This window comes from Argiope bruennichi, chromosome X2 (assembly GCF_947563725.1).
Source record: "Argiope bruennichi chromosome X2, qqArgBrue1.1, whole genome shotgun sequence".
NCBI lineage: Eukaryota > Metazoa > Arthropoda > Arachnida > Araneae > Araneidae > Argiope > Argiope bruennichi.
Window position 1 is genome coordinate 84,943,454 of NC_079163.1, and position 27,150 is coordinate 84,970,603.

General features: G+C 27.4%; 1 protein-coding gene across 1 annotated transcript; it reads left to right on the top strand.

Annotated features, from left to right (window-relative positions):
* Window positions 1-4,130: 4,130 nt before the first annotated feature.
* LOC129960239 (uncharacterized) lies at window positions 4,131-25,307 on the top strand. Its single transcript, XM_056073502.1, has 6 exons — window positions 4,131-4,336; window positions 17,725-17,847; window positions 19,887-20,077; window positions 20,837-20,939; window positions 23,072-23,142; window positions 25,089-25,307. Exons 1-6 carry the CDS (start codon window positions 4,318-4,320, stop codon window positions 25,143-25,145), a joined length of 564 nt encoding a protein of 187 aa, XP_055929477.1. The 5' UTR covers window positions 4,131-4,317; the 3' UTR covers window positions 25,146-25,307.
* The last annotated feature ends 1,843 nt before the right edge of the window (window positions 25,308-27,150 follow it).

Consider the following 27,150-nt stretch of genomic DNA (forward strand, 5'->3'; position numbering starts at 1 on the left):
CAAAAGAAAAAAATTACATTTTATAAAAGAATTTACTCCTTTTGGCAAATTTTTCTTTAAAGAATGTCTATCTTTTCTTTAGCAAGATGTTTGTATCCTTTGGACTTGTGTAATGCATCCAGAAAATTGGCTTTGTATTAAATAAAATTTTATTTTGTTTTATGCTAACATACCTCATCCTCATTTCTTAATTGAATTGTAGATTTATTCATTATAATTTTCATTATGGGATTAAATAGGATTATATAATAGTTACTACAATGGAAAAAAATTGTTTAGCATTTATGTTTATAAATGTTAAAATTTCCATAATGAAAATGTTTATGTTTACTTGTAAAATAAGCAATTTTTGAAATGTATACATTCATCTGAGTAAAATTGAGTATTTAGTTTCTATGATTATGTTTAAGCTGTTAGTTTTACAATATTTTATTTTATTTATCAAACTAGGAAGTGTATACTGACTTTTTTTTTATCCACTTAAATCACATGAATGCTATATTATTGATTTTACATGCTTGATACTACATTCTTTTTACTATGTAAATCTTTAAACAGTTGTCAAAAAACATTTTGGTATGCAACAAGACTGAAAATTTCATTATGAATTTATATTGCAATTTTATGAATATACTTATTTGATTGGCATAATATGCATTTATATTAATTGGTCTGCTGAAATTTTTAGCAGAACAACAATAACAATAATTTCATTGTTATTCTTTGCCATTTCAGACCATGATAAACGTATTGTTCAATGTTATAATGAAATGATTATTTGGCTCGGAGGTTTTAAATACAGAGATGTGTTTTAGACTTTTGTTTAAAATATCACAATATGAAGTAAAATCTCATTATGAAATATAATATATATTTATCTGTTATACATTTCAGGTTGTCCCCCCCCCCTTCTACTACTAATATTAAAAAAAAAGTGTAGTAAGAATGCATTCTCATTACTTATCAATAGATACATATTGAAGCTTCTCTGTAATGTTATATAGCAGTGAACTTTGATTTAAAACCAAAAAATAAATTGTCACATTTAATGGTTTTAAAAAAAAGCATTGAAAAGAAAAATTCTTTGTGCCACTTTATATGCTTATGAGTCAAAAGAAAATGATCTAGGTAAATTGACAGGGAAAAAATATAGTTTTATAATTAATTGTATAAGTTTTTATTAAATCAAAATAAATTAGTAATATAAAAGTTATTTTATTTTGTTGAAGTATTTTTATGCTAGGTTTCCCTTTGCTGATATTTTAAATTCAAACTCCCACTGTTGTTAAAGTGTTCAAATAGTTTTTTAAACATTCTAAATAACTTTTTGCTAAACTAAGACTTATGTTTTAACAATGTTAAATTATGAAATTCATAACATAAGAAACTGTAGTCAAGGTTTCTTGAGTATGAACAAATGTAAATACTATATTTGATTATTCTATGAGAAAAAGCATATATTCTTTTAGTAGTACAATTTTAGTATTACAATATCGAAAGTAATACCTTATTTTGTTTTGAAATGCCAAAGATTTAAAAGAAAAGAAAATATACATTTTTAATGATAATTGAACTGAAACAATTGCACTATATCCAATTTTCTAGACAGTTTCATATCACATATTTAATTCTTAACTGATAAATTAAGAAAGGAAAGATTTTTGTTTTGCTCAACTCAAATCGTCAGTCTTGATACAAAATTATATATTGTATGTATTCATATATGTATATAATGATTTAATATTACAATAATATATATGTATGTAAAGAATTATGTTTCATAAGTTGATATAAATCTAAATTTTCTTAAATTATGCTGTTTAACTGTGGATCATGCACTGCTCCTATAATTAATTGTTGATGCCTAAAATTCACTAATCTAGCATTTATTTTTCAGGTGAAGTTATTACTAATTTTGAAAAGGCATAAGTAAACCAAATAATTAATTATATTACTTTTAATCAGATTTGTCAGAACCAATGTGTATATGACCTCAAATTAATAATTAATGACTTTTAACACAAAAGATTCTAATTTTTTAAAAACATTTTTGATTGATTATTCATTATACTTTAACAGTTTCCAGCTTATTATTTGAATTGATTTAAATGTATATATTCTAATAATTACATGTTATAAAAGAACATATCACATTGGTTCTGACAAGTTATTCTGATAATTATTCAGTTTAATATACTTAATAAGTTAAATTTGCTACAATGAGTCTGTTTTAGAAATAGACTGTCATATGTGTTTTGTAAAAACATGACTTTATTTGGAAAACTATTAAAAACACATATATTAGCTAATAGGCATCCAATAAATAGTCTGATGAAATTAATAACCTAAACTGCTGGTGTTTTTAGGCCAAAAACAATAATCAAACTAGCATCTGAAAATTGGAAGTTAAAGTCTGCATATTCATCTTTACTGAAATTTGATTTAAGTATCCCATGTTGAGGAGAGAAACAATCAAACCGTAGGCTCACGGAGGGTGAATGCATTGATGACATTAGATAGGGAGCAATCAAGTTGCTTTTGCTATAAAAAACTTTTTCTAAATCAGATTTCTTTGTTGAAACGTTTTTAAGAGTCACACTCTATGAAAAATCAAATTATGTAATAATGTGTGGCTCTTAATTTGGAATATTTAATAGAAAATTTTAATCAAACTCAGAGATCTAGCTTTCTGAAATGGTCTATAATGCTTAAAATTATTACTTCTATAGCTTTTAAATTTTAAGCATAAAAGCTGTTTCTAATTTAAACAGTGAACGATTATTAAGGAACAGAATGATGAGGAATAATTTTAATTGTGGTTAATAAAATATACATTCGTTTAAATGACAGTGTTTCACTTACTTCATATGTCTGAAAGTGAAATTAACTATTTTTGAGTGCCTTCCTATAATTAATTTACAGCTTCGAATGAACATCAAAATAACATATTTTTTTACACATTTGCTTTCATCGCGCAGTTCTCGATTGAGTTATAAACATACGTATGTATTACATTTTCATACACATATTTATATAATTTCAAAAATTTTGCCCAATGTGGTAACCATTATTTACAGTATATATAAATGAGGGCAAAAATGGTTAATTTATATTTTAACAAAACTTATATAGGTTTGATTTAACAAAAATACAGTCACATTTTAGATGGTTGGCAGCATTCCGTTTGTAACGCATTACGTTTCATTTTTTCTCTTCAGCTGCCCATTTTGAATTTTCTATGTTTTGAGTATGACGTTTAACCATATAAGTGAATGGAAGCTCGTATTTTTAAATAGATTATAATTATTAATTTTATAACTTAAGCATTCTGATTAGTTTCCATTATGCGGTCTGTCTTTTACCGCACTCTTATTCTGAAATTTCTGTTTTAATGGCTCTAATTTAAAGTTTCCAAGGCATGTTCTTGAAAGTTACGAGACATCAGTCACCCATTTGCGTTTATTGCATCTGAAAATCTAATTTTTTTTTTTTTAATGTTAGAATCTTTTGGAAATGAAGGAAATATTTTTATATTTCGAATTTCGAACATCCGACAATTATACAATAAGGCATTGAATTCGCTTAAAAGTTTTCGTAAAACTAGAACATTTGATCCTGAAATGAGTCGTTTTTTAATCTTTACTTTGCAAATTACAATAAAAATTTTTAAAAAAAACTCTGATGAACATTGAAGTAACCTTTTCAGCACATAATCAAATGAGAAATAAAACTATATTTCTCGCCTTGGAATGAAAGGGAGGAAGGGGGAAAGACAGAGAGAGAAGAAGAAGAAACTTGATTTCAAGCTAAATATAAATAAATTTGAAACGATACAATTATTCATTTTTATTCACTTAAGATTCCTATTAGTCAGCAAAAAAAAAAAAAAAAGTTAATATTGTAAAGAAGTTAATCAATTTTTTTAAATTTTCTTTTTCAATTAATTTTCTTTGAAAATAAAAGTACATGCCGTGGAATTCATACACAATCAGAACCAATTCTGTATTGTAAATGCGGGAACGTTCAATTTTTTTCCATTTGTTAAAGGAGAAATAAATCCATTTCTTTTACTCGAAACAGCAAGAAATAGTGTAGAGTTTCAGAACGTATAGTGACGCAATGCGCAGGAAAACTTTTGCGCATCTCGTTTGGGGAGCGATACATAAATAATGCATACAATAACAGTAAAAATGAAAGCATGAATACCGATACTGGAAGTTGGACACGTGTCGAATTTCTTTCATATGTTTAATTCATTGTTATGAATTGTTTTTTCAGTGAACCAATGTAATTAACAGTTTATGTTGGCTTTGTGGAATGGCTAGCAATTCTTTGGGTATGATTTATTTCTGTCATTTTTAAAATATTGCATTGCTAAGAATTTAAATTACTTGGGCAATCAATTTTGTTGGGTGGTAGAATTCGAAATTAAGTTAATTACATGGAGAAAATTAATATAGGATCTACCTATTTTAAAAACGTATATGCAACACATTTTAACATTGTATTAAGTTGTCAGACCGCATCGAGTTTTTCCATGTCCTTAACTTCATAGCTTGAAAAGTGATGAATATGAAATAAATGGGACAATGAACAAAAGTTTTTCTTTTCAGATAGGATGAGTAGAACCTGTAGATGACATTTACACAAGAAAACTTTTTAATTTATTAAGTTTCAAATAAACAATTATAAAATGTTTCACTTTTAAATTCGAAACATTTCTCTAATATAATTTATGTTTTGATATTATAATTTATTATGATTTTCAATCAGGTGCTTTTTTATACAAGAAAGAAAAGGATATTAATTCCAAGCAGGCAGTCCTTGTTGTGGCTTGATGGATATCTAAGATAATCATTAATTTTCCTTCTGGTTTTGTAAAATTGTTGTTCAACTTCTGAATTTTATTTGAATATTTGCTTTTGTATTAGTTGACATTATAGACAAGACTTATTATAGATATTTTTTATGTAAAAGTATCAAAAATATAAATTTCATACTATATCAAGTCAGAAAAATTATTTATATTAACGAAAGGAACAAATCATGGCTAATTAACCCTATTGTAGTTAACAAACTAATAAAGCATTCTTAATAATAAAAAATTTAGTTAAATATAACTGTTCAAAATTTTCTTCAAGTGCTTCAAATCAAGACAGGATTCTGTATGCATTGGGTTTTACATAATGTTTTTAGAGAATGTGGTAGAAGCACTCATGAACTTTGCTTTGCCCCCAAAAGTACAGTACAGTGTTGTCTCACTTGAATCAACCTTTTTAAGAATTCCTGTGCAAATAATCTATGTTAGTCTCAATATATTTTGGTGAAAGTATTTTGTGAAATACATCCTACACATTTCAAAATATAACTAGCAGATTATGCATGTCATTGATATGATGAACATTAATGAATTTGAAACCACAATAAAGATTTATTTCTTTGTTCTCTTATTAGTTTTGTAAGATATTTGATCATATTCACTTCAGTTATAAATCTTATACTCAATACGACTATCCAAATTTTCATTAATTATTAAGTTCATTAAATGTTGGTATGTTAGACGCCATTAAAAATATTAAAGTTGTCAAAGTTCATCATTAAGTTGGTCTCTTTAGTGTAGTACTCCCCCTTTCCTGAAAATCAAACCCACACAACAACATTACTGATTATAACATGAAATAAAGATGTCAAGAAAATAGTAAGGATTCTGAACATTTATTCTTTACATAAATGATGTACTCTGATAAAAATTAAAAATACTGAAAATGAAGATGTTTAGAAAAAGAAACAATGAAATTAAAATATTTGCTGCAATAATGAAATTATGCAAAAATAATTTTCATGATTCTGGAGTAATGATTCAATTTTGGGGGGGGGGACTTTACATATTGTTTAGAATTGTTAAAACTTTAGGCAATATGAGTTGTTTTGAATTAAAACTGCCTTCTAATAGGATAATTTCAAATTTTGCAGTTACTGTACTAACAAATAAATATTATTGAAAAAATATATATATGATTAAAAAAATGGCATCTATAAACAGACAGTATTACAGAGAGTAAGAGGAAATTTAAAATATCAGATGGATCTATGCACTTCAAAAGTCAAACATAATTTCTATGAAATTCATATATATTTAAGATCAACATGAAGGAAGGGGGATTTTAATTTGTAGAATTTTAAAGTTGGTCAGTTAATTTTGAAGTCACATTTTGTAAATTAAGCATATTGGATTTCTTTTTCAGCTTCATTTATTGAAAATGCACACATGAACTTAAAAAAAAAATCCTCTCAGTAAATTGGAAGGTAAGAGTAGATTCCTTTATATCCAAGTTACTATTTAGCAACATAAATGGTTGATGTTGAAAATAGTCAAAATTAGGGCTTGAAAGTCACATTTTAGCCCCAACTCTAAAATATTGCAATTATTGAAAAACTTTAAATACAAAGTTGTTTGTCTTAATATGGCACTAATTTGGCTGATGGGATTTATTTTTCTATCTTTATTATGAAGAAAATTAAAGCGAAATGAAAATTTCAACCCCACCACCATTTCCACTCCTTTGGAGCTAGATGGGCCATTTACGAACTTGTCCGAGATTTTTACATTTCTAACAACATATGCCAAGGCAGTTAAAAATCAAACAATGCTCTAGTTAGCTTGTTCACAAGATAACATGGACAAAGCATTTTATGTATATATATAAGTATAAACTTTTGAGCAAAGAGTGGTTTTGGGTTCTAGGGACCATGATCGGTGAAGAACCGAATAAATTTTCCCAAAGTCTTGTCATGAGAACCATTGCAATAAGTGGTCTTTCTAAATTAATTTACCTAAAAAAGTTTCCATTGGTTACATTCTTAAGTGTTTATTTGGTCATGTGGGAACTGTTTTTCTGTTTATTACATGTGCTACATAACTAAAGGTATCTAACTATTAACTAATTGGTATTATTTTCCTCGACAGTATTCAATGGATCATTGCATATCAAATCAACCAAAAAAATTAAATTTGACAACCATTATTCTAGATTTTAATGAAACCTGATAGGTCTGTTTTTTTTATAGCTTGAAGCATTCAAAATGCTTTTGCTCTATTGCAAATTATTTAAGACTTGTAACCTGTTAAAATTTTTCTGAATGTAACAGTTTTTATCTGTCTGATCTATCGAATTGCAACTTGCTCTTGTATAGAAAATAAGTTATTTTTATTATTTAACAACCATTTCAATGAAAATTTTTATGAATATACATTAGCATGTAAAGAATCTGGACGGAATTAAACCATTCTCTATGTATACATAGCCAGAAAAAAAAATTATATGTATATATTAAATGGAGGCACATATTTACTATTTTTATTTGTGTGAAAGATGTAACAAAACTCATTGTTAAAAAATATTTCGAATTCTTGGTCATTTGGATTTTTTTTAAATTTCGAAAGTGCTTTCAAAATTTGGTTGAACATGTATCATGGATTCTTGAGATAGTGATATTGTGAAAATCAATTTTGACAAACAAAAAAATTTGCATATATTTAATTAGTATTTTATATATATGCATGGTGTGGCATTTCAGTGGAAAATATGCTTTCCTTTAACTTTAATGCTATTTTGTGCATTAAAGTTACTTTTGACAGGAATTCTACTAGTTTAGAACATAATTTTTTTATGCTGTCATCATGGAATTAAACTTTTATTACATTTTCAATCATTGTTTTCTTTGGTTGAACAGTCCATCTTGCTCTTAAGTCTCTTTACAATGCTCCACAAATGTGGAAAGATTTACATATGGGAAATTACCAAGCCAATTCAAAAGTGTACTTCATTTGATTTTTTTTTTTTTTTTTTCCTCCTTTTTACAGCTTAGAATTTTGGCATAAAAATTATGCAAGATCTTCTTGAAACACACCAACGAGTTGTATTTTCTAAATTTTATAATTCATTCATCTAGTCTATTCATTCATCTAACAGCCAAATCCTCCATTCCCCAAACATCAGCTGTTGATGGTGCTTAACTGTTTGATTAAGATGTTGTTCTCTGATAGATTTTCTTGCACTTTGCCTTACAAATGTGAATCGCAACCCTTGCTCACAAAAATATATTTTGGTACTTTCTACACCCTTACTCCAGTCATGTGTAGTCCAGGATTAATATTATATTTCCTGGTCTAATAGAAATATTTCCTCTTCAATGTGGATGAAACTGTTTTCAGGCAGAAATCCCCATGAAAGGGTGAATTTTATGAAAAATAAAGCTTGTCCCAATTAATTTGCACAGTGCTTAAATTCTTCCTGTCATTGTTTTTAGAAGTTTTATGATTGCAATGACATGAGAGATGGGTACTGCACAGATATCTTCCTTTTTTCATTAGAGAAATAATACTGATTATTTCATTAAGATGTAAAAATTTTACAGTGACATCTTATTCTTTTTTATTCATCTCGCTTCCCCATACTAAAATAAGTTGTCATTAATACAATTGATAAAACAACCAGGATATAAATATTCCATTTTCACAAATAAAGTTTGCTTCTTATTCCATAAACAAAATTGAGAGCTGCTTTTTACTGCGGATTTTTTAGCCTAATCATTCCCATGCCATCTATTGATTGAGAAGTTGTGTAATGATCTTATTCTAGGAAGAATTTAAACATATTTGACGCAATTTTTCAAAGTCAGAGTGGTATCAATTGTTTCTTTAGGAATGAATTTTAAAATAATATTTGTAATATTGATTTTATAAAATTTTAAATGTTCTTTCATTGGTATAATTTGTTTGGCCAGACGTTGGAGATTTTCCTATCCAGAACAATATACGACAGTACCTCCTATTCTATCACATTCTGTCTTCCTATGGCTGATTGTGTAAAAAATGATCCCTGTGTTTTTCGTGCAGATATGGTTCATGAAGCTATATTTGTTTTTATTGTCCAACATATTAATCACTGAAATAGTGAAAAGCTTTTCGGGTCTTGTGCATTACATAAATGGAATGCACAAGTTATCAGTAATGATATGCATAGTCTATTGTAATTAGATCAAAATATGCCAAATAAAAGAAAATATTTATATATTTATCAAATTTTGGTTAAATGTTCCTTTGGTCTTCAGGAACTGAGAACTAAAAAATTCCCACCTCTGAGAAGGAATTCTCCCTTATTTGCCCCTGAGAATTTGGAAGAAAAAAATCAAATTGTAAAATGGTTATATTTTGGGGGATTGTGATTCGCGAGGATAGAACCTGGGACCTTTTGGTTCACAGTACAGTAACATAACCAGGATACAAAAGCATATGCTCGTGTAACGTAGTTGTTAACTGGCTTATATGCTATTTACCACAATATCTTGCTTATAAAACACGTTACAACTATGATTTGTCGAAAATATAGGTAATTATTCTATACAATATTAGATTAAAACTTATATCTGGCATAGTTTTCCTGTGATATGTTTTACATAAAAAAAATCAGTAAAATATGAAATTCTTTTTGTTATAGTTTTCTTATAATTAATTGTGTTGAATAAAGATTGAATTGAATTATGGAACTTGAAATTTAAAAATATAAACACCATGTAATTAAATATTTGAAATACTGGATTGTTTTATGTTTAGTTTTGTCAGTGTTGTTCTTAAAATCCTATGAAGCCCAGCCTTTTAAAAGAAAACTATGCCTTTCATTTTAGATTAGAAAACCTGCAAGAAATTTTAAAATCAAATCCTTCTTAATACCAAGCAACGCAGAATCTTTATGTAAATTTTGGAACATAGTCTTTTAAATTAAGAATTCATAACTATTGTAAGTGTAAAAAAACATTTACATTGTCTGTAATATATTTTTTTAAACTGTAGTCATTATTTATTTATTTATTTATTTTTTTGTTCAGATAATTTGGAATAATTTCATTATTATTATCTTGATTATATAATATCATTATCTTTTTCAACATAATATGTTGCTTCAATATTAGGACAGCTTTAATCTTGGTAGCTCTCTCTGATATTATTACAAGTAGGTTATTTTTTACTCGTATGTGTTTGTTCCACAGATTTTATTATATCTGCAGTTAATTAAAGACACTGCTTTGGCTATTCCCCTGCTCTTTTAGTAGTGTCTCAGTTTCAATGATTTGTATAAACTTCCATTTCCAGCCAGTGAATTCAAACTCCATGTTTGCATTTGATAAATTTTACAACAGAAGTATTGATGTGCCTTGAATGGTACAATAGCAGTATTCATTTGACTGCTAGTTTATTAAAGTAGTCACATTTTATTCAATTCTTTTATTTTTTATATATAATGTTGTACAATTGCAATGATGATCTTGCTTTTCTCATTTATTGCCATTATAAGTAGAATTTTTGTTGCTGAAGATCTCAGTAATATCTTGCAAGTATTCTGGTTAAACAAATGTACTGCCTACAATTTTCCCGTTCTATAGAAACCTGAAATTGTGTCTCAAAAACTAATCACATAAAGTAAAAGTAATAAAAGTTTTGTGCATTCGCTCTGAACATTAGAATTTTCCAACTTTCGAAGTCATAAAGATTAACATTGATGGAAATTTTACTTTTTTTGTGTATCTGTGAATATCTGTTGTTTGGAATAACAGCAGAAAGTATAACAAAAATAACAATATCAATGCCAATGGCAACTTGCTTCTTATTCCTCTTGTGTTTCTATTGTAACATGGACAATATGTACATCGGCATTTTCTGTTATTGTATGTCTGTTATGATCAAGTAATTAGCAGATTGCAAAATGAAATGCACCTTATTGACAGGATTGGTTGAAAGTTTCCTGTTAGTTGGCAAGATCAAGAAAATATAATTTTTTTTTTTCCTCTTGATACTATTCACACATCAGAAACAATCGTTACTTCATCACCTTTTGATTCTTGATGCAAGATGGCATACAAGTGTTGTCAACACGAAAAATAATCTCTTTCTTATAGTATATTATTAGGTGAATGAGTATACATCTGTTAAGAACAAAATACAGGTTACCATTGCTTCCAATTGATAGTTCAGGAGCCATTCTCAATACATTATAAAATACTTCTTTCTTGATTGTCTTTCTTATAATGCTGTTACTCTGAAATAAAGCCATGGGTATTGTTGTAAGCTCAAATAAGTCTTCACTAGCAAACTCTTCACTAGCAAACTCTTGTAAATAGTCAAATGAATAATCAGTGCTCATTATTTTCTAGAAAAGTTGGTTTATACTTAATATTGCTGTATGGATTGAAAAAGACATTGTCTTTGAGATGCCTCCTCTTTTTAGCTTGAGAAAACTAAATTTTGTAGTATTATATATGATTCTTTGCAAAGATTTCTACAAATGCAGTTTTCTTAGTAATTGTCATCATCTTATGCAACTAAGCCAAATACCAGTGAAAACAGATCTTATATACCAATAAAAGTGAGCATTGTGACAAAATTACTTTGAATTTCTTGTTTATTTCACTAAGTTGTAAGCTCTTCTTAATTAAACATGTCTATTGCTACTAGAACACATAGTGGAATTTTATTTTCTCCACAAAGATGTTGGGTCTGGGCCACAAAACCACATATTTAGAAAGCCATCTTAGAAACCTCTCCCTTGTATAACACTATCAACATGTTTATAGCTTTTCCTTAATGTTTCATCACTATGTGAGAGGCTAACTGTACCTATTCAGGTTAAAACAGCAAATTGTGCAGAACTTGTCCTATATAGTTTGCTAATTAGTTGGTGTTTCCCCCCCCCAAGTATATCTTGGAAGAATAATTGACAAAACTTGGTGTAAAGGAAATGTCCTGTTGATATTGTATTTCTTGTAAGAATAAAGTTTAATATAAATGTTACTGATTCAAAGTATTGTAGCTATGGTTTAGATGTTTTCCTTTGTTGATTCAATCTACTTTGTCAAAAAGCTGTTCTTCCATCTTTTAACTTGATTTTTTCCATAAATCTATATCGATGGATTGACATCAAAATTGCAGAGGAGAGTTTTCGTCTATATTTGAAATATCTATTTTGTCTATTATTATTACTCAAATAAGCCTTAAGGATTGTAAAGTGTTCTTAGATGCTTCTTCTATAGGTTTTGAAGGAAAAGAAAGAAAGAAGAAAGCATTTGGAAGAGTGATTTTTCAGACTTTTCCATAACTCAAAAATTCTAATATTCTTCATTAATATGCTGATCAATCCAAGTTACAAGGTAGTGTTAGTTCTGATAGTAGAAAATCTCTCTGAGTAATGGAATTCAAAGACATTTCATTTTCACTGCTGCATAATCTAATTGTACTTTCTTAAGTACAAGAATTCCCATGGTCAAAATTATAATCTCTAATACTATAGCAATATGTATTGGTAAAGAAGAACACAATGATAGTATACAGTAAAGTCAGAACAATTATATTGAGATGAAATGTAAATTTTTTTTCATGCTTTTAATAATGAATTCTTAATTTAAAAGACTATTCCAAATTTTACATTTACAGAAAATGTTGCTTCACTTAGTACTTAAAAAGCCTCTTATTTTAAACTTTTTTGCGTGTTTTCCTTTCCAAAATGAAATGCACATTTTTTTAAAAGGCTTGGTTACATAGGCTTTTTAGAAATAAAACAAAGTATAAAACAGTGCAGCATTTTGGATATTTAACTAAATAGTGTTTATATTTTTACATTTCAATTTTCAATTAGATCTTTATTTCACACATTTAAATAAAAAAAAAATTATCAAAGAAAGAATTTTATAGTTTTTCTGTATTTTCATGTAAAATATAGATTACTTTTATACTAAAACTATATTGATATAATTTTCTTGTTAATATATATATATGAACCAGAAAACTATGCCATGTATAAGAAGGAGAATGTATTGCATATATTTACGAAAATCATAATTGTTATATATTATAGAAGCTAGATATAACCATTTTATGTTTTAACTTTTCCAAAAGGGGAGTATGTGGACCCCCCTATCAGAGGTGGGAATGTTTCATTTGTCAGTTCCTGAAGGTCAAAAGAAGATTTGTATAAAGTTTCAACAATGTATAAGTTCTTTCTTTTATTTTACCTTATTGCAATGAACTGAAAGAAGTAAGATCAGTTTTTCATTACATGTTTCCTTGCTGTAAGTCTTGGTAGATTCGATACTGCAGCGAACTGAGGTCCTATGATAAACTTGAAGCTTCTTGTATTATAAAAGTATAGTTTTCTCTAAAGTCAAATCAGTCATCCATCAAGGTAATAGCTGTTTTTTTTTTAATGAGGTTTGCGATTTGATAATGTATGAATGTGATATAAACTTCTTAAATTTTTCTACTGTTTATCATTATTGATAAATTAGTAGTTCAGTTATTTGAAACTCACTGACTGTTTTTGACTGAAATTTCATTTTGATATGTTGTGCATACACACATCGATTGTGTTCACAAGCATCAGCTAAAACACATAGCTTAAATCTCGAAGAATAAAATTTTAAAAATCTTATTTTCAACTCTGGGTAGTCAAATGTGAAATATGACTATAACTCACTAAGATTATGCCCATTCAAACCTTTCTTCTCATATATTTTTTTCCTTTGCTCACCATATTTTATACCATTTAAGCGTATTTCTTTATAGACCTTTGGATTAACAAAACTACTCAATTATTTAAATCATACACTAGTTAATTTTTTTCTTATTTTTTAAAGCCTTTTTTTTTTTTTTTTTTTTTTTTACCATTTTTGAAAAATTGATTTTTTTTTCTTACAATGGAACCCTTTGTTTTATTTTCAAAATATTTCAGGATTTTTCCTGGCCATTTATCGATACTTCCTAGCTTAGCTCCTTCTTGTCTATGTTCTTTATTATTAAAATATACTAAAATTTTCATTGGTAAATAATGAAAATTATTTTCTAATAAAGGGAAAATTTCTATTCCTTGGCGTAAATTGAAAAATGAAAAAAATATGATCATAACATTCTGAAAAACTTTAGTGGGTGTAAACCTTAAACAATTAGAAGAAAAGCATTTTGTTTGCTATTTAAATCCATAAAAGGGACAAGCATGCCAAGTTTTGGCCAAATTTGAAACCATGAGTGTTAGGGTGTAGTTAAATGGAAAGACAAAAGTGAAAATCCTGGATGTATACAACATTGCTTTTATTCCCTCTGTAAGATTAATACATGGTTGACATTATGTATTTAAATTTTCAGTAACTTTCCCCCCCCCCTTAACCCTCTTTCTTGTACATCTCTGTTAGGAGGACATTGTGGTCTTGGTGTCTTCTATAGATCTGTGTTGGATTTTTTCCCCCTCCTTAGGAAAATAATAATTAAAAATCAATGAAAAATATATTTTCACTATTCTTGTTTTAAAATGTAAAAAAAAGTGTTTAAATAATAAACTTTAAAAATTTGGAAAACATAAATTAGAATATCAGATGCTTAAATTTGTTTTAATTCTTAAAATTGTTAGGGAAAAATAACTGCTTTTAAAAATTTCTCTAATTTCAATAAATTTAAAGTTTCAAACAATTTTTTTTTGGGGGGGGAGATAACTATTTTTTCATTTGGATGGGGTATTAATCCCCCCCCTACAAACATTAGCATCGATACTACATACAAAAATTGGTAAAAAATCACCTAAAATAACACAGAATTTTAAATAAAGTTTCTGTATTAAATTTTGAAATTTGGACTTCAAGATGTTTTAAATCACCATTAGGACTACCTAATGCTAAATTTCATGGCTGCATAATAATTCATCTAGATGCAGCAGACACATAAAAACACTTTTATAAGTATAGATTTTAAATCTTTCTTTGTACATAATTTTTTTTTTTTTTTTAATTTTAAGGTATCAGTGAGAGTTTTTGGTATATTTGCTGTATTAGTAATATAGCTCTTTTAAATAATTTTATTAATTTTCAATGTTGTTTATTGTTATTTTTTAAAAAGATTTGTTAATATTTATTCTCCTCATTATGCTTTGTAACTCATATTTTGTAGTTTGTCTTCATTTTGTGCCATTTTTGTATATTTTTCACACCATTTGTACTCGTATTAATTTTGATTCTATACACACACAGACACAAATCTATCAACAAACAGTTTTATTAACACATGTATATTTAATACCATGTGTATGAAATTATTTATAACTTGTTATAAATAAGTTATTTTTTCATAATTATCCTTCAGTCTTAACAATAAATGAATATAAGTAATGCATTGTGAAAAAGAAATGGAAGAACTTATGATGATAAAGTAGCCATTATATAAATTATCAGCAATTCAGTTTCATGATGAGAAAAATAATTAATGATCCATAGTTAATTATTGATTAAATTTTTGATGATTCATAAGCTTCTGTTTTGATGTAAAAACACTTTGAATTCAGTTTTTCATTATAGGAATGTTATTTTTTAAAATGAATCTAATTAAGGGTGAAATATTTCATTATTTACATTACAAAAATAGTTCTTATAATAGGTGTCTCATTTTAGCTTCGAAATAGCTTTAAGACATGGACATTTGGTCATCTCATATATATATATATATTGAAGTATGTTAATTTTAAGTTATTTTGAATGTAAATCAAAATTGAATTTTAAAAATTTGCTCATAATTTTTTTTAATAATTTTTTTATTTCATGAAAAACTTTTGCATTTTTATAAAATACTAACCGTTTCATTTATGAAAATAATGCTAATTTCATAAATTATGTATGTTTTATTTCATAAGTTAATTTATGAAATACATACAATTTAATAATTCTTATTTCCCAAATTAAGAGCTTATTCTTAGGTGGGGATATTTCTACTCATGGTAATGAAAGTTATTGATATTATAGATCAATACAGTGAGATTTCTGAAAATATTCAACGCTAGTTACTTGAAATTTTGCTTTGCCGTGCTTAGCAGTGGCAGATTTATGTCTAGGCAAGCTGCCTAGGGTCACAAAGCTGAGCAAGGCAATAGAGAGGTTGATTTAAGAATATTATTAGTCTATTGCCAAATAAATTTGTAAAAAAAATATATAATCTATGAATAATATAATGTTAGGATAATATTTGCTCTTTGTAAAGCATAATTGATCAGATTTCTGTGTATTTCACTATGTTTACTTTATTACAATATTAATAAACACTAAGTTTCTGTTTAAATAGTGTATTCAAACATCGATATTATCTATCGTGAATCATAATTAAATAGTAGCATGTGCATTTTCATGAAGTTACTAAAACAAAAAAATAAAATGTAAATCATTATCATGTTGATTAAGTTAAAGATGATTACTTAATAATTAAGAAATCAAAACACTTCGTTTTCTCACTGTTTAAGATAAGAAATTGAAACATTTTAATTTTCGTTTTATTAAAAGACTTGCAAAAAAAATATACCAACTTTCATTTAGAGCATTAAGTGCTCACATATTAGTATCTAAAAACAATATTAAATAATTTTATTTCTATTTTCGTTTCATCAAAAGACTTGCAAAAAAAAAAAAAAAAATACCAACTTTCATTGAGAGCATTAAGTGCTCACATATTAGTATCTAAAAACAATAGAAAATAATTTTATTTCTAAAATCTATTATGTTATCAAAATGCTTATAAAAATTTTTGTGGTTTTAGAAGTTACAAAAAAAAAAAAAAAAAAAAAAAAAACTGGAGGTAGTAACAAAACTTACAGTGATTATTTGAGTTTGTGAATTTGATATTAAGTATACTTTCCACACCCTTAAAAATGAAATTTAGTTAACTAAATTAATATTTTAATGCTTAGACTGATTTAATATTTATTGAATTGCTGTACTCCTTTTTGCAACTGTAAATAAATGATTATATATCACTTAAATTATATGAAAAAAACATTCTTTTTTTTCCTTGATCAAAACAGTTAATATTGAGAAAAGATAGTATAACATTTATTTTCATCAAATGATAGATCATATTTAATATTGTATGCAAAATATTATTTATTTCAAAAAGTTGAATGTTTTTCACTAGAAGAGTCACCCCCCCCCAAATTGTTTTTTAAGCTGAATTGATAGGTACAATTGTTACTGTTCATGCAAAATCAGAGTTCTAGTGTGAACTAATGCCTTATTTTTATATCAGATATTCTTCATTTGTCTTCTATTATTCACGTATGAAACTTTTTTACGCTTTTTGTTTCACATTGTTCTGAAATGTATACCAACTACATTTTGAAATTATTATGACAACTTATTTTTTCTAGACTGTTTTCAAACAGGAATGCTTCAGTTCACCATCCATTATGCATAGCATAATGGGGCTTCTGATAAATTATAACTCAAGGATACACATTTTACTAAAATGTTAAAAATATCCATTCTGATGTAATTTTTTTCATGTTTTTACTCCCAAAAAAAGCTAAGGAAGGTTAAATAAAATTTAGAGCTTAAAAATTTAAGTTCTTTCCTTTTTAATATGAAATTTTCCTTGCTATTCAATTAATTATATCTCAGTTTGAACTTTTATTTATATAGTACATATAAGCTTGTATTTTCCATATAAGAATTTACATATATGAAATAATGTAAGTTAGACAATATCTTTTATTTCAATGCATAATTTTTTCCTCTTCCAAGAATGAATATTTGTGGAAGGTTTTTTATATAGAATTTTAGAACATTTTTCCTATAGCTTGAAATAAAGTAATTTAGCAATCAAATCATGACAAAATAATACAATTCTATGTTTGTGAATTTTTATTCTAGCAAATGCATGGAATGACCCTCCCATCTTAAAATTCGATCCTACTAGCACTGCCAGTAAACATCACTTGAGCAAAAGAGTTTTTTCACCTGTAAGCAAGCAGGATAGTGATGTATCTTCAAAAGGTTTGTGCTTTTATTAGTAGTAGTAGTAGTTTTGATGAGCATATTAATCTTGTGAGAGAAATCTTAAAAAGGTTAAAATATCAAGATTAGAAGGAAAGAAAAATACATAATTAATAAAATAAATAAATAAAGCATAGTAAAAAATATAATCAAATAATCGTAATATAAAGCTTATTTTACTATTATATCAAGTATGGGTTACTCCTAACACTTTTACAAGAATCAGAATTCTTCTGGAATTAAGATTCATTTTTAAAAGCCCAAATTTAAACAAATAAACCTCATAAATGTATATTTGGTGTTGCTAAATGCTGATTATCTTTCTGGATAAAATCTTGTGTTTGTGAAATTATGGATTCTTAGGATATTATGCAATTTGTAAATCAGGTTTTGTAATTACAATTTAACTGTAATAATTTGTTGTTGTTCTGTGAAATCTCACCTGAAGTAGAAATAACTGTTTGAGCTGTATCTCTCTGCTGCAAAAAAAATATAGCTGAAATTGGCTTTTTAAAATTGCTTAATGCACATTGCAAGTTTCCATATATATCTGTGCACTTCTGTTAATTTCAGAAAATAACTCATGCAAATTTTGAGGACAAATATCAATAATGTAGCTTAGAAAATGATTATATATACAACTATTATAATCTTTTTCTAAAAATCCTTCATAGATGTTTGAAAAATCATACTTCCCACTTTTAACTTTACTCTTTGTTCCAATTTCTCTTCTCATTTGCTTACTTGACAAATTTGTTACTATTCTTGATAAACCTTTGATATTCTACTTTCATCTATTTGTATCTTTTGTAGGGGTGACAACAGATGGCTTTTGTACAAATCTAGCATGCAATGTTGTCTTTTGTGAGACATTTATATCTGAATATGTGTTCTGTATATACGAGTTGTTTCTTACACAGTACATTTTTAAACAAGAAGCATTCTATGGAAACATTTAGAATACATGCACAGGCATTAAGTCTGAATAACAGAAAATTAATACAGAATACATAAAATTTTAACGACTGATTTTGCTGAATGTTAAGAATTTTGCTTAGAGGAATTAGTCAATTTTTATTTAAATATCTTTTGCAGCCTGCATTGCTTCTTTGTATTTATGCATATGAAACTGCTACAGTAGTACAAACTCATATCATAGTCTTTAATTTGCATATCTTAATTGATATTAATCACTTGATAGAATATAATTATATGTTTAAAATGGCTTGAACCAAGTTAACTTATTTTTGTTGTTGCTTCTTATGCACTTGTCATAGACAAGCCAGCTGACGAAGTCAGCGATTTTAAACCAAGAGAGCATCTCTTGTTTTTCAGTAGCACTATCTAGGGCCGAGAGTACCTCTTTGCTACTTATGTGTCACAACCCTTTTTACGGGGCGGACTTTATTCATGCATTTCATTCACTCATCCACAGGAAGATGACACCCACACATTCGCTAGTACAACTCCTTTTTACAGACCTCACAGATAGTACCACAAGGGAAGTACAACCATGCCTAAACCAGGACACTCGGATCACGGGGAAAACGCGCTTGACTTATTTTTAAAATTCATAGTAGTTTTTAAATATACAGTATTATTTAAGTAATATTTTTCTTTATTTTCAAATAAAGCTGTTTGTATATTGTGTATCTTGCTTAGTCAGAAAACAACTGTTAAATCTGGGAAAACTAACTACTGTGACTATCTGCATTTTGACATTTAAAATTCTTATATTGACTGTGGTTTATGGTAGTATATGGCTTTATAAAGGTACTATACTCACAATGATAGGTTTTGTAAAAAAAAGAGTACTTTTCTAACTTTTATTTTCTAATCTTTGTCATATGTTCATTTGTTTATATATATATATATATATATATATATATATATATATATATATATATATATATATATTATAAACTTGCTTTAGTATGAAACTAAGTGGATTGAAAACTTCCAATTTCTTGTTAATACCCAAGTTCCAAAACACTATTCTCCATTAAACTCGTAATATTCATTTTCTTCCCCAATTTTAGATAGTGTTTCAGACAGCAAAGAGGATGAAAACCTTGTAAAGAAAATTTCTAGCTCTTCAAATTTAGAAGAAAATAATCTGAAAGAGGGTTCAAGGGAAACCTGTGATATTCCTGAATGTGATGTGGAAATTTTAACCTTTGTCAAGAGCACATTTAAAATTATTTTAGAAGAGTCCCCTGGTAAAAATGAGGTAAATATTTTTGTGTAGTATAATCCTTCATGTAAAATTCATCAATTGATGTAATATGTCAAATAAACTCAGGATATTCTAATTAAAGTATTGATAGTTGCATTAACTTAAGTGAAGTAAAAAGTTTAGAATTTATTATTCCAGGCTTGATCATTATACTAATTTCCAAACTATCCCAAAACAATAGATGCTGTGAACTGCTAAACATTATTATTCACTAAATGTTTAAAGCATTCATTCTACATTTAAACAAAAGTTAATTTGGAAAGAGAATAATCTTTTATAGTAGTTTGCACAATATAAAATTTTAAGAAGTAATTTACATAATAAAATATGTAGTAACTTCAAAACTTCTAGTGTTTAAGCCCATTTTTGTTGACAGATTTCAAAATTGCATTCATTAGCATTCTGGGTCTATTTGATATGAAATTATAATCGATTTTTAAATCCCTAATAATAAAGATGTGTTTGTGTCTAGTGTCACTCTGCAGGATCAATCATTGGACCCATGGTTAATATTTTTGGCACAGATATGCTTTGGGTGAGAAATATGTGCATCTCAGGGCAATTTTTTTTTGAAATTAAACAAAATTACACCACTTTAAAATTTTTCCTCCTTAATTACTGTACAGTTTTTCTGTATTTTTAATGATTTTTCAATAAATTTTTTATACTTTTAATTGTAGTAATAGATCAAAGATATTGTAGTAGTAGATCAAAATATATAAGTTGAAATATACTTTTTTTTTTTTTTTTCAGAGGCCTCTTAAAGAAATTGATCGCAGAATCAGCCTAATGGAAAAAGCATGGAATTCTAATCTTAGTACAGAAGTAAAACATAATATGTACAAAATGGCCCTAGGTATTGATTTTGATATCTTTAAATTCTGTTGAAAAAAAAGGGGGAGAATTTTCGAACTTCTTTTACAATGTTAATTTTTAATATATATGCTAAAAACGTTTAACTGTAATTTAATCTACTCTGTGTAGTAATTCTTTTGGGAAGAATATTCCTTATTTCCCTTTTATTAAAAAAAAAAATCCAATGTGAAGCTTGATCTAGTACTTTAATTACTACATTGTCTTGAAGTACATATTAAAGTAATGCCCCTTTTTTTAAAAAATGTTTAATTACAACTTTTGTAGCTTCTATTCAAAAAATATAATGAATGCCTTGTGTTCCTAATAAAGTCCACAACTTGATACAGATATGTAGTGTTGATATAAAGATAAGTGGGAAATAATATATTTTGGAATAACATGTTGATGCAATTTCGGTAAGTTATACTCCATAAAAACTTGCAAAACCAATCTGAACAACATGTATTTGTTTTTTTGCGATTTCAGTTAATATAGTTTTTAATTCTCATCAGTAATATTTATTCAAGATTCATTTTTTCATCGTTTACTTGATATATTAAATAAATTACGCTTGTTTTGTTTAATTTGCATGCTATAAGTTTTCAGGTTGAAAAAATATTAATAGAGAAATTCAATATTTTGTTTATTTTTTCATACAGAGTTATTTCTTACTAAGTTTCCCAGTTCAGAAGATTCTAGAATGCATTCTATTGGTCCAAATTAGATAAAATGTGTACGGATAATTGAAATGATGCACTTGATATTTATTAAATAAAATTTGTAATACCAAAATTCACCAATAATTGGTGGTATTTATTTGCATATACTGAAAATTTGATGCACCACTTGCATTACAACTCATACCTATTAGCATTATCGTTTGGATAAAAAGAAGGCAGATTCTGAACAAGCATTAGTTACATCTCTGCACACCATGCCTATGTTGTAAAAAAAAAGTGCTATTGGTAAAATTGTTATACTAGAACTAACGAAATTTTGTTGTAGCTGTAAAAGAATTCCATCGTATGAAATAAACATAGAGAGATCCAATGTCTCCATATGTTCTATGTAGGATAATGCAGAAATTTGAAACAACGAAGCAATTTGACATTCTTCCAAGTACATGCGAAAACAAATCCTGTCTTCTAGCACCGAAAATATGGTTATAGCGATGACTGAAACCAGCAATCAGCCATCGCATGGTAGTGAGAGTTTGTTTCTTGTGCATTGATATGCCGTTTTCCACAATAAGAAAAACCTTACATGCAATTTTCCGTTTGTATCTCTACAAAACAGGTTTATGCACTTATTGCAGGATGGAAATTCTGAGGTTAGTAAAACTTTTGCACTTCAGTTCTGGAAAGTGGTTGACATCCCTTGGCCATGGAACTTTCTGTGGAGTGAAAAAGCCTATTTTTGCCTCAATGAGCAAGTTAACACCCATAATTGCAGATTTTGAGTAGCTGAAAACTTTCATGCAATCTAGGAACAACCTTTCCATTTAAAAAAGTGACAGTATGGTGGAACTTTTTTTTTTTTGAGAGAGGAGATGCCTGTTTTCCATCACCAGACAACGCCAGCATGATATGTTGTGGGATTTTATAATCCCACAACTTCAACAGCATGAATATCTTCAGTACGGCACACCTCCGAACAGGTGATCAACTGTCATATTTCTGTAGCATGGCCTTCTCATTTGCCGTATATTTCTCCTGCGACTTTTTATTTGTGGGGCTTCATGAAGGATAGTATCTACTGTCAAAGACCAATATTTGTGCCAGATCTGAAGGTCGGCATTCGACGCCGTGTTTCTTGCTATTCCGGTAAATTTATTCCAATCAGCTGTGGGAAATATTATTCTGCGGTTAGAGCACATTGTTGAACTTAAAGGGGGGGGGGCATATTAAGTAGTTTTAATGGTAATTTATTATATTATTAAATTTTTATTATGTGTATTACAGCGCTTACTTGATATTTATTAATTTTTTATAATAAATATCAAGCGCATCATTTAAATTGCTTGTAGTTCAAATTTTTATCTTATTAGGACCAATAGAATGCATTATAGAGCCCTGATATGGAAAACTTGATTCTTGCTAACCTTTTATATATTTTTTAAAAAATTCTTTGCAGCTTTATCCAATGGAAATATCGAATCTGCTGAAAAAATACATTGTAGTCTGATGGTTCACAATGTCCGAGAGGTACTTTTTTCCTATGAATATTTTTTTAATATATATTTCAGTCAAATTGATTGCATTCGTAGAAATCTGTAATTCCAATACATCCCTTAACTATTAAATTAATCTAGAATTTTGCTATCAATTAAATATTCAAAGTAAAAAAAACATTCTTAAATTTTTCAACATCATATTTGATAATTGCCATAGGCAGTGACAGAAATTTTCCAACATGGAGGCAAAATATTTTCGATGGGGAACGAGTAAAATTTCTCAAATTTAACTTCAAAATGACTCATAATAATTAATTTAATAATTATAATTGAATTAAGTATATATAATTATTTACTGTCGATATGGTGTTGGACAATAAGAATTGTACGAGGAATAATAGAAAATGAAAAATTAATAACATAACCGCACTGACATCGGAAACAAATTTTCACATTATATATTAAAATACCATAACAAAGAGAAATAATTGAATATTATCAATTGCAATTTATCTTCAAATGACTGGTACCCATATTATGTCCATCCATCTCTCCTACACAGAAAAAAATAACTAAATAAACCTGTAGTATTCCAATTTGCTTTAAGTACTGCATAACCTTAGCTTTGCTAACCATTTGCTGTATCCCAGAATAGGAAGTTTAAAACTCTAAACAGTAGCGGGAATCAGGCTTCTTGTTCACCTAACACAAGTTGTTGTTTTTTCAATGGATCTTAAATGAACATTTTCAAAGTCGGAAAAAAAAATCACAGTATGTTTCTTTATAGAAAAATATGGTATTTTAAAAATTCTTCCACCAAATCTTTATATAATAAATAAATATTTTTTTATACATTGGTATTTCTCATTCTGGTCAGTATGGGCATTTATTTACTCCAGTGTGAAAAACCAATGCTTAAAATTAAAGGAAAAATATTTTCTTTAAACACATTTATCCATATGCCATTAAAAGAAGTATTTGTAAAGTGCATTATTTTTCATTATGTAAATAGCAAAAGGAATTTAAAAAAAAAAAAAAAACATATTCCTGTTTCATAAAATATTGTATTTGATTTCTTCTAGTATGATTTTTTTACAAGTTCAGTATTTCTACATTATTGGATAAATTCTTCAACGATAGCCTTCCAAATCATATAAATAATTTTTTTAATCAGTAATATCTTATTAACGAGGTAATTGTAGTTTAATGAATTAAATTGCCAAAAACTTTAAATGTAAAAAATATAAGTAAATCTAATTTCCATTTCTACATTTTATTTACAATATTGGTTTATGTTGAATTCATATCACTTAGCTAAGACAATGGAACTCTTCTTACAATATAGGCTTGATAAGAAAGTGGTGACAGCAAGTGCATATGTTTTTTACTTGAATGGCTTTAACAATTAATAAGACACGGAATTTTCATAAGTATAAATAAGGTAAAGAATAAGGTAAAATATAATACATTAGAAATTTTTTTGCTGCAATTGATAAATAAAATATCACTTCTTAAGTGTTCTGAAAAATTTGAAAGGGCCCCATGCATTTATTGCATTATCTTAATGGCCAAGTCGTATAATATAATGAATTATATTCCCTATCAATTCCATCAAGAGATGTAGTATCTGTCCGTACAAATTTTCATTCATCTTCCTGATTTCACAGTCGACTGACCAAAAACTATGGCAGAAAGCAACATCTGTCACCATACCGATTTTTCTGCCAAATGTAGTGGAAACTACAGATTACCTGGATGGCAACAGAATCAGATGTCCAACATTTTAAACTTAACTGTTGTCAATTGGAAATCTCGTCAAATTCTGAGATTTGCTTATTTCGACTGCTTTAAATTATTGATTCCTATTCTCTATACCTTTCTAGTGCAAATTTTTGCGAATTAAACTATTTTCTTATTAAAAAAATCTCATCACAATTATATGTTATGTAACAGATTACAATGTTTATAAATTTTTAGGTCAAAAATTGGATGGTTGGTGTTAAGCATATAATCGAAATGAAGAAAGAAAGTTGAGATTTACACAGTTCATAACATCTTAAAAGCATCTTGCTGAGATCCATTTTAAAATTTATTTCATTGGAATGTTTGTTCATTGTAAAATTTATGGAGAACATAATTTTACAAATTAAATTTTCGTGTGTATCTTTTAATGAATAAAAGTCTTCTTAAATTCCATGTTAAGTGTTTTCATTTAAGCAAATTACCATACTATACTAAACATTGTACTAATAGTCTTGGTACTATTCTTGATTACAACATGGATACCTATTAAGTCAATGGAAAATCACTAAAAGGGCGTTTTTTTTTAACGAATATAGAACAGTTCAAAATAGCCCTAAAATAATTTTCTCTGACTGCTCATCCAAGAGCATACAAACTTCATTAAATATATGGATGGCTAGTGTGAATAGTTATTGCTATTTTCACTTTGGGTTTGTACAGTGTTATCACTTTTAATTCTCACTTTTTTATCTCTATATATGCAAAAACTGTCTAAAATATAGCGTGTCTTTTGTACTACACAATGTACAACAGGAAAGATCAGATTAATTTACTACAAATTCATTGATCACTTTTCACTCTGAGGTTTTCCATGTTGTTTTAGCAAATAATGCTTGAATGCAAGTTATTTTATATTTACATTGTCAGTTTTGCTTTAGTAAACTTTATATTTTGTATGAAAACGTAACTTCTATAATGAATAAAGCAATAATATATATAATGATATATGGTTTCTATAATGATTATAATTCTTATTTAAAACTATATAACATAGAATTTATACTTACAAATTTTATGCTGGAAATATTTTTATATTCACGGGTAAACACTGTCTTGCTGCTAGTGAGTGAATATGCCTAATTAAAAGGCACGATGTACTGAAATAATTCTGTAAAAAAATTTTATTTATTACAAAGGAAACCTTTTCAAGAATTTGAGCCATTATAGTCAGAACTTTACAAGGGGAGCTTTTTAAAATTTTGAAAGAATTTCAAGTCTACCTAGATGCAACCGGGCAGATTGCATGGGATTGAGTGATAAACTCTCCAAAAATACGAAATCTGTTTTATAAGCTTAGGATGGGTTTTTTAACATAAACATTTAGTACTTTCCGGGATCAAAAATAACAATGAAATGTTAAAAAAAAAGTTCACAGGTACCGGATTTTTGCGGTTTCATCCTCATTTTAGGATTGGTTCTATAATAACTTCATTTACTATTTATTTTAGAAGAATTTCTGGAGGCCTTAAAGCATTCAGTATATATTACTTTAAAAATTACACAACATGTGTTGTTACCTTATGATGAATTCATTTGATTTAATTCTAGAAGTATTTTTTAAGTTAAGATTTAAAAGAAAAAAAAGCCATGCAAAATTGAAACTTCATACTTAGAAAAATTTCTTTTACAGCCAATCAGTGATCTAAAATTAAACCTATATGACTAAACGCATTACAAAATTCCTAAATAAATGAAGTTTCTAATTGGAAAATAATATAGTAGGGCTTTTTCAAAAGAAAATTAAGCAGTTAATCTCTATATGCTTCATTTTAAAATAAAAACCATAACTTTTGAAATACTTTACTTTGAACTTGGCAAATGAAAACTGTTGAAATTGTTATCTTCAATTGTGTTCTTAACACACTTCGAAGATAATATTCACATTGTCCAGCAATATTGAATTCCTACATGCTTTTTAAATAATTTTTGGAAATAACAGCCCAAAAGTCAATTTTTAAGTCATATGCAATGAATATGATCTTTAATATGTAAACATCTATCTTAATATGAATACCTCTCCCTTTTCATGCCATTTTTGAAAAGTAAAGCATTAGAGATATTAATTGATAAACATTCTTTACACAATCCTTGCTTTAAAATTTATATACTTTCTCAAAGATAGTTTATTTTAACAAAAAACAATCAAATTCATTACAGAAAACAAACTTTACTACACAATAATTTCATATTAAATTCATGACTAAGAAGTGTAAAATAACAATAGTGGGTTTCAATA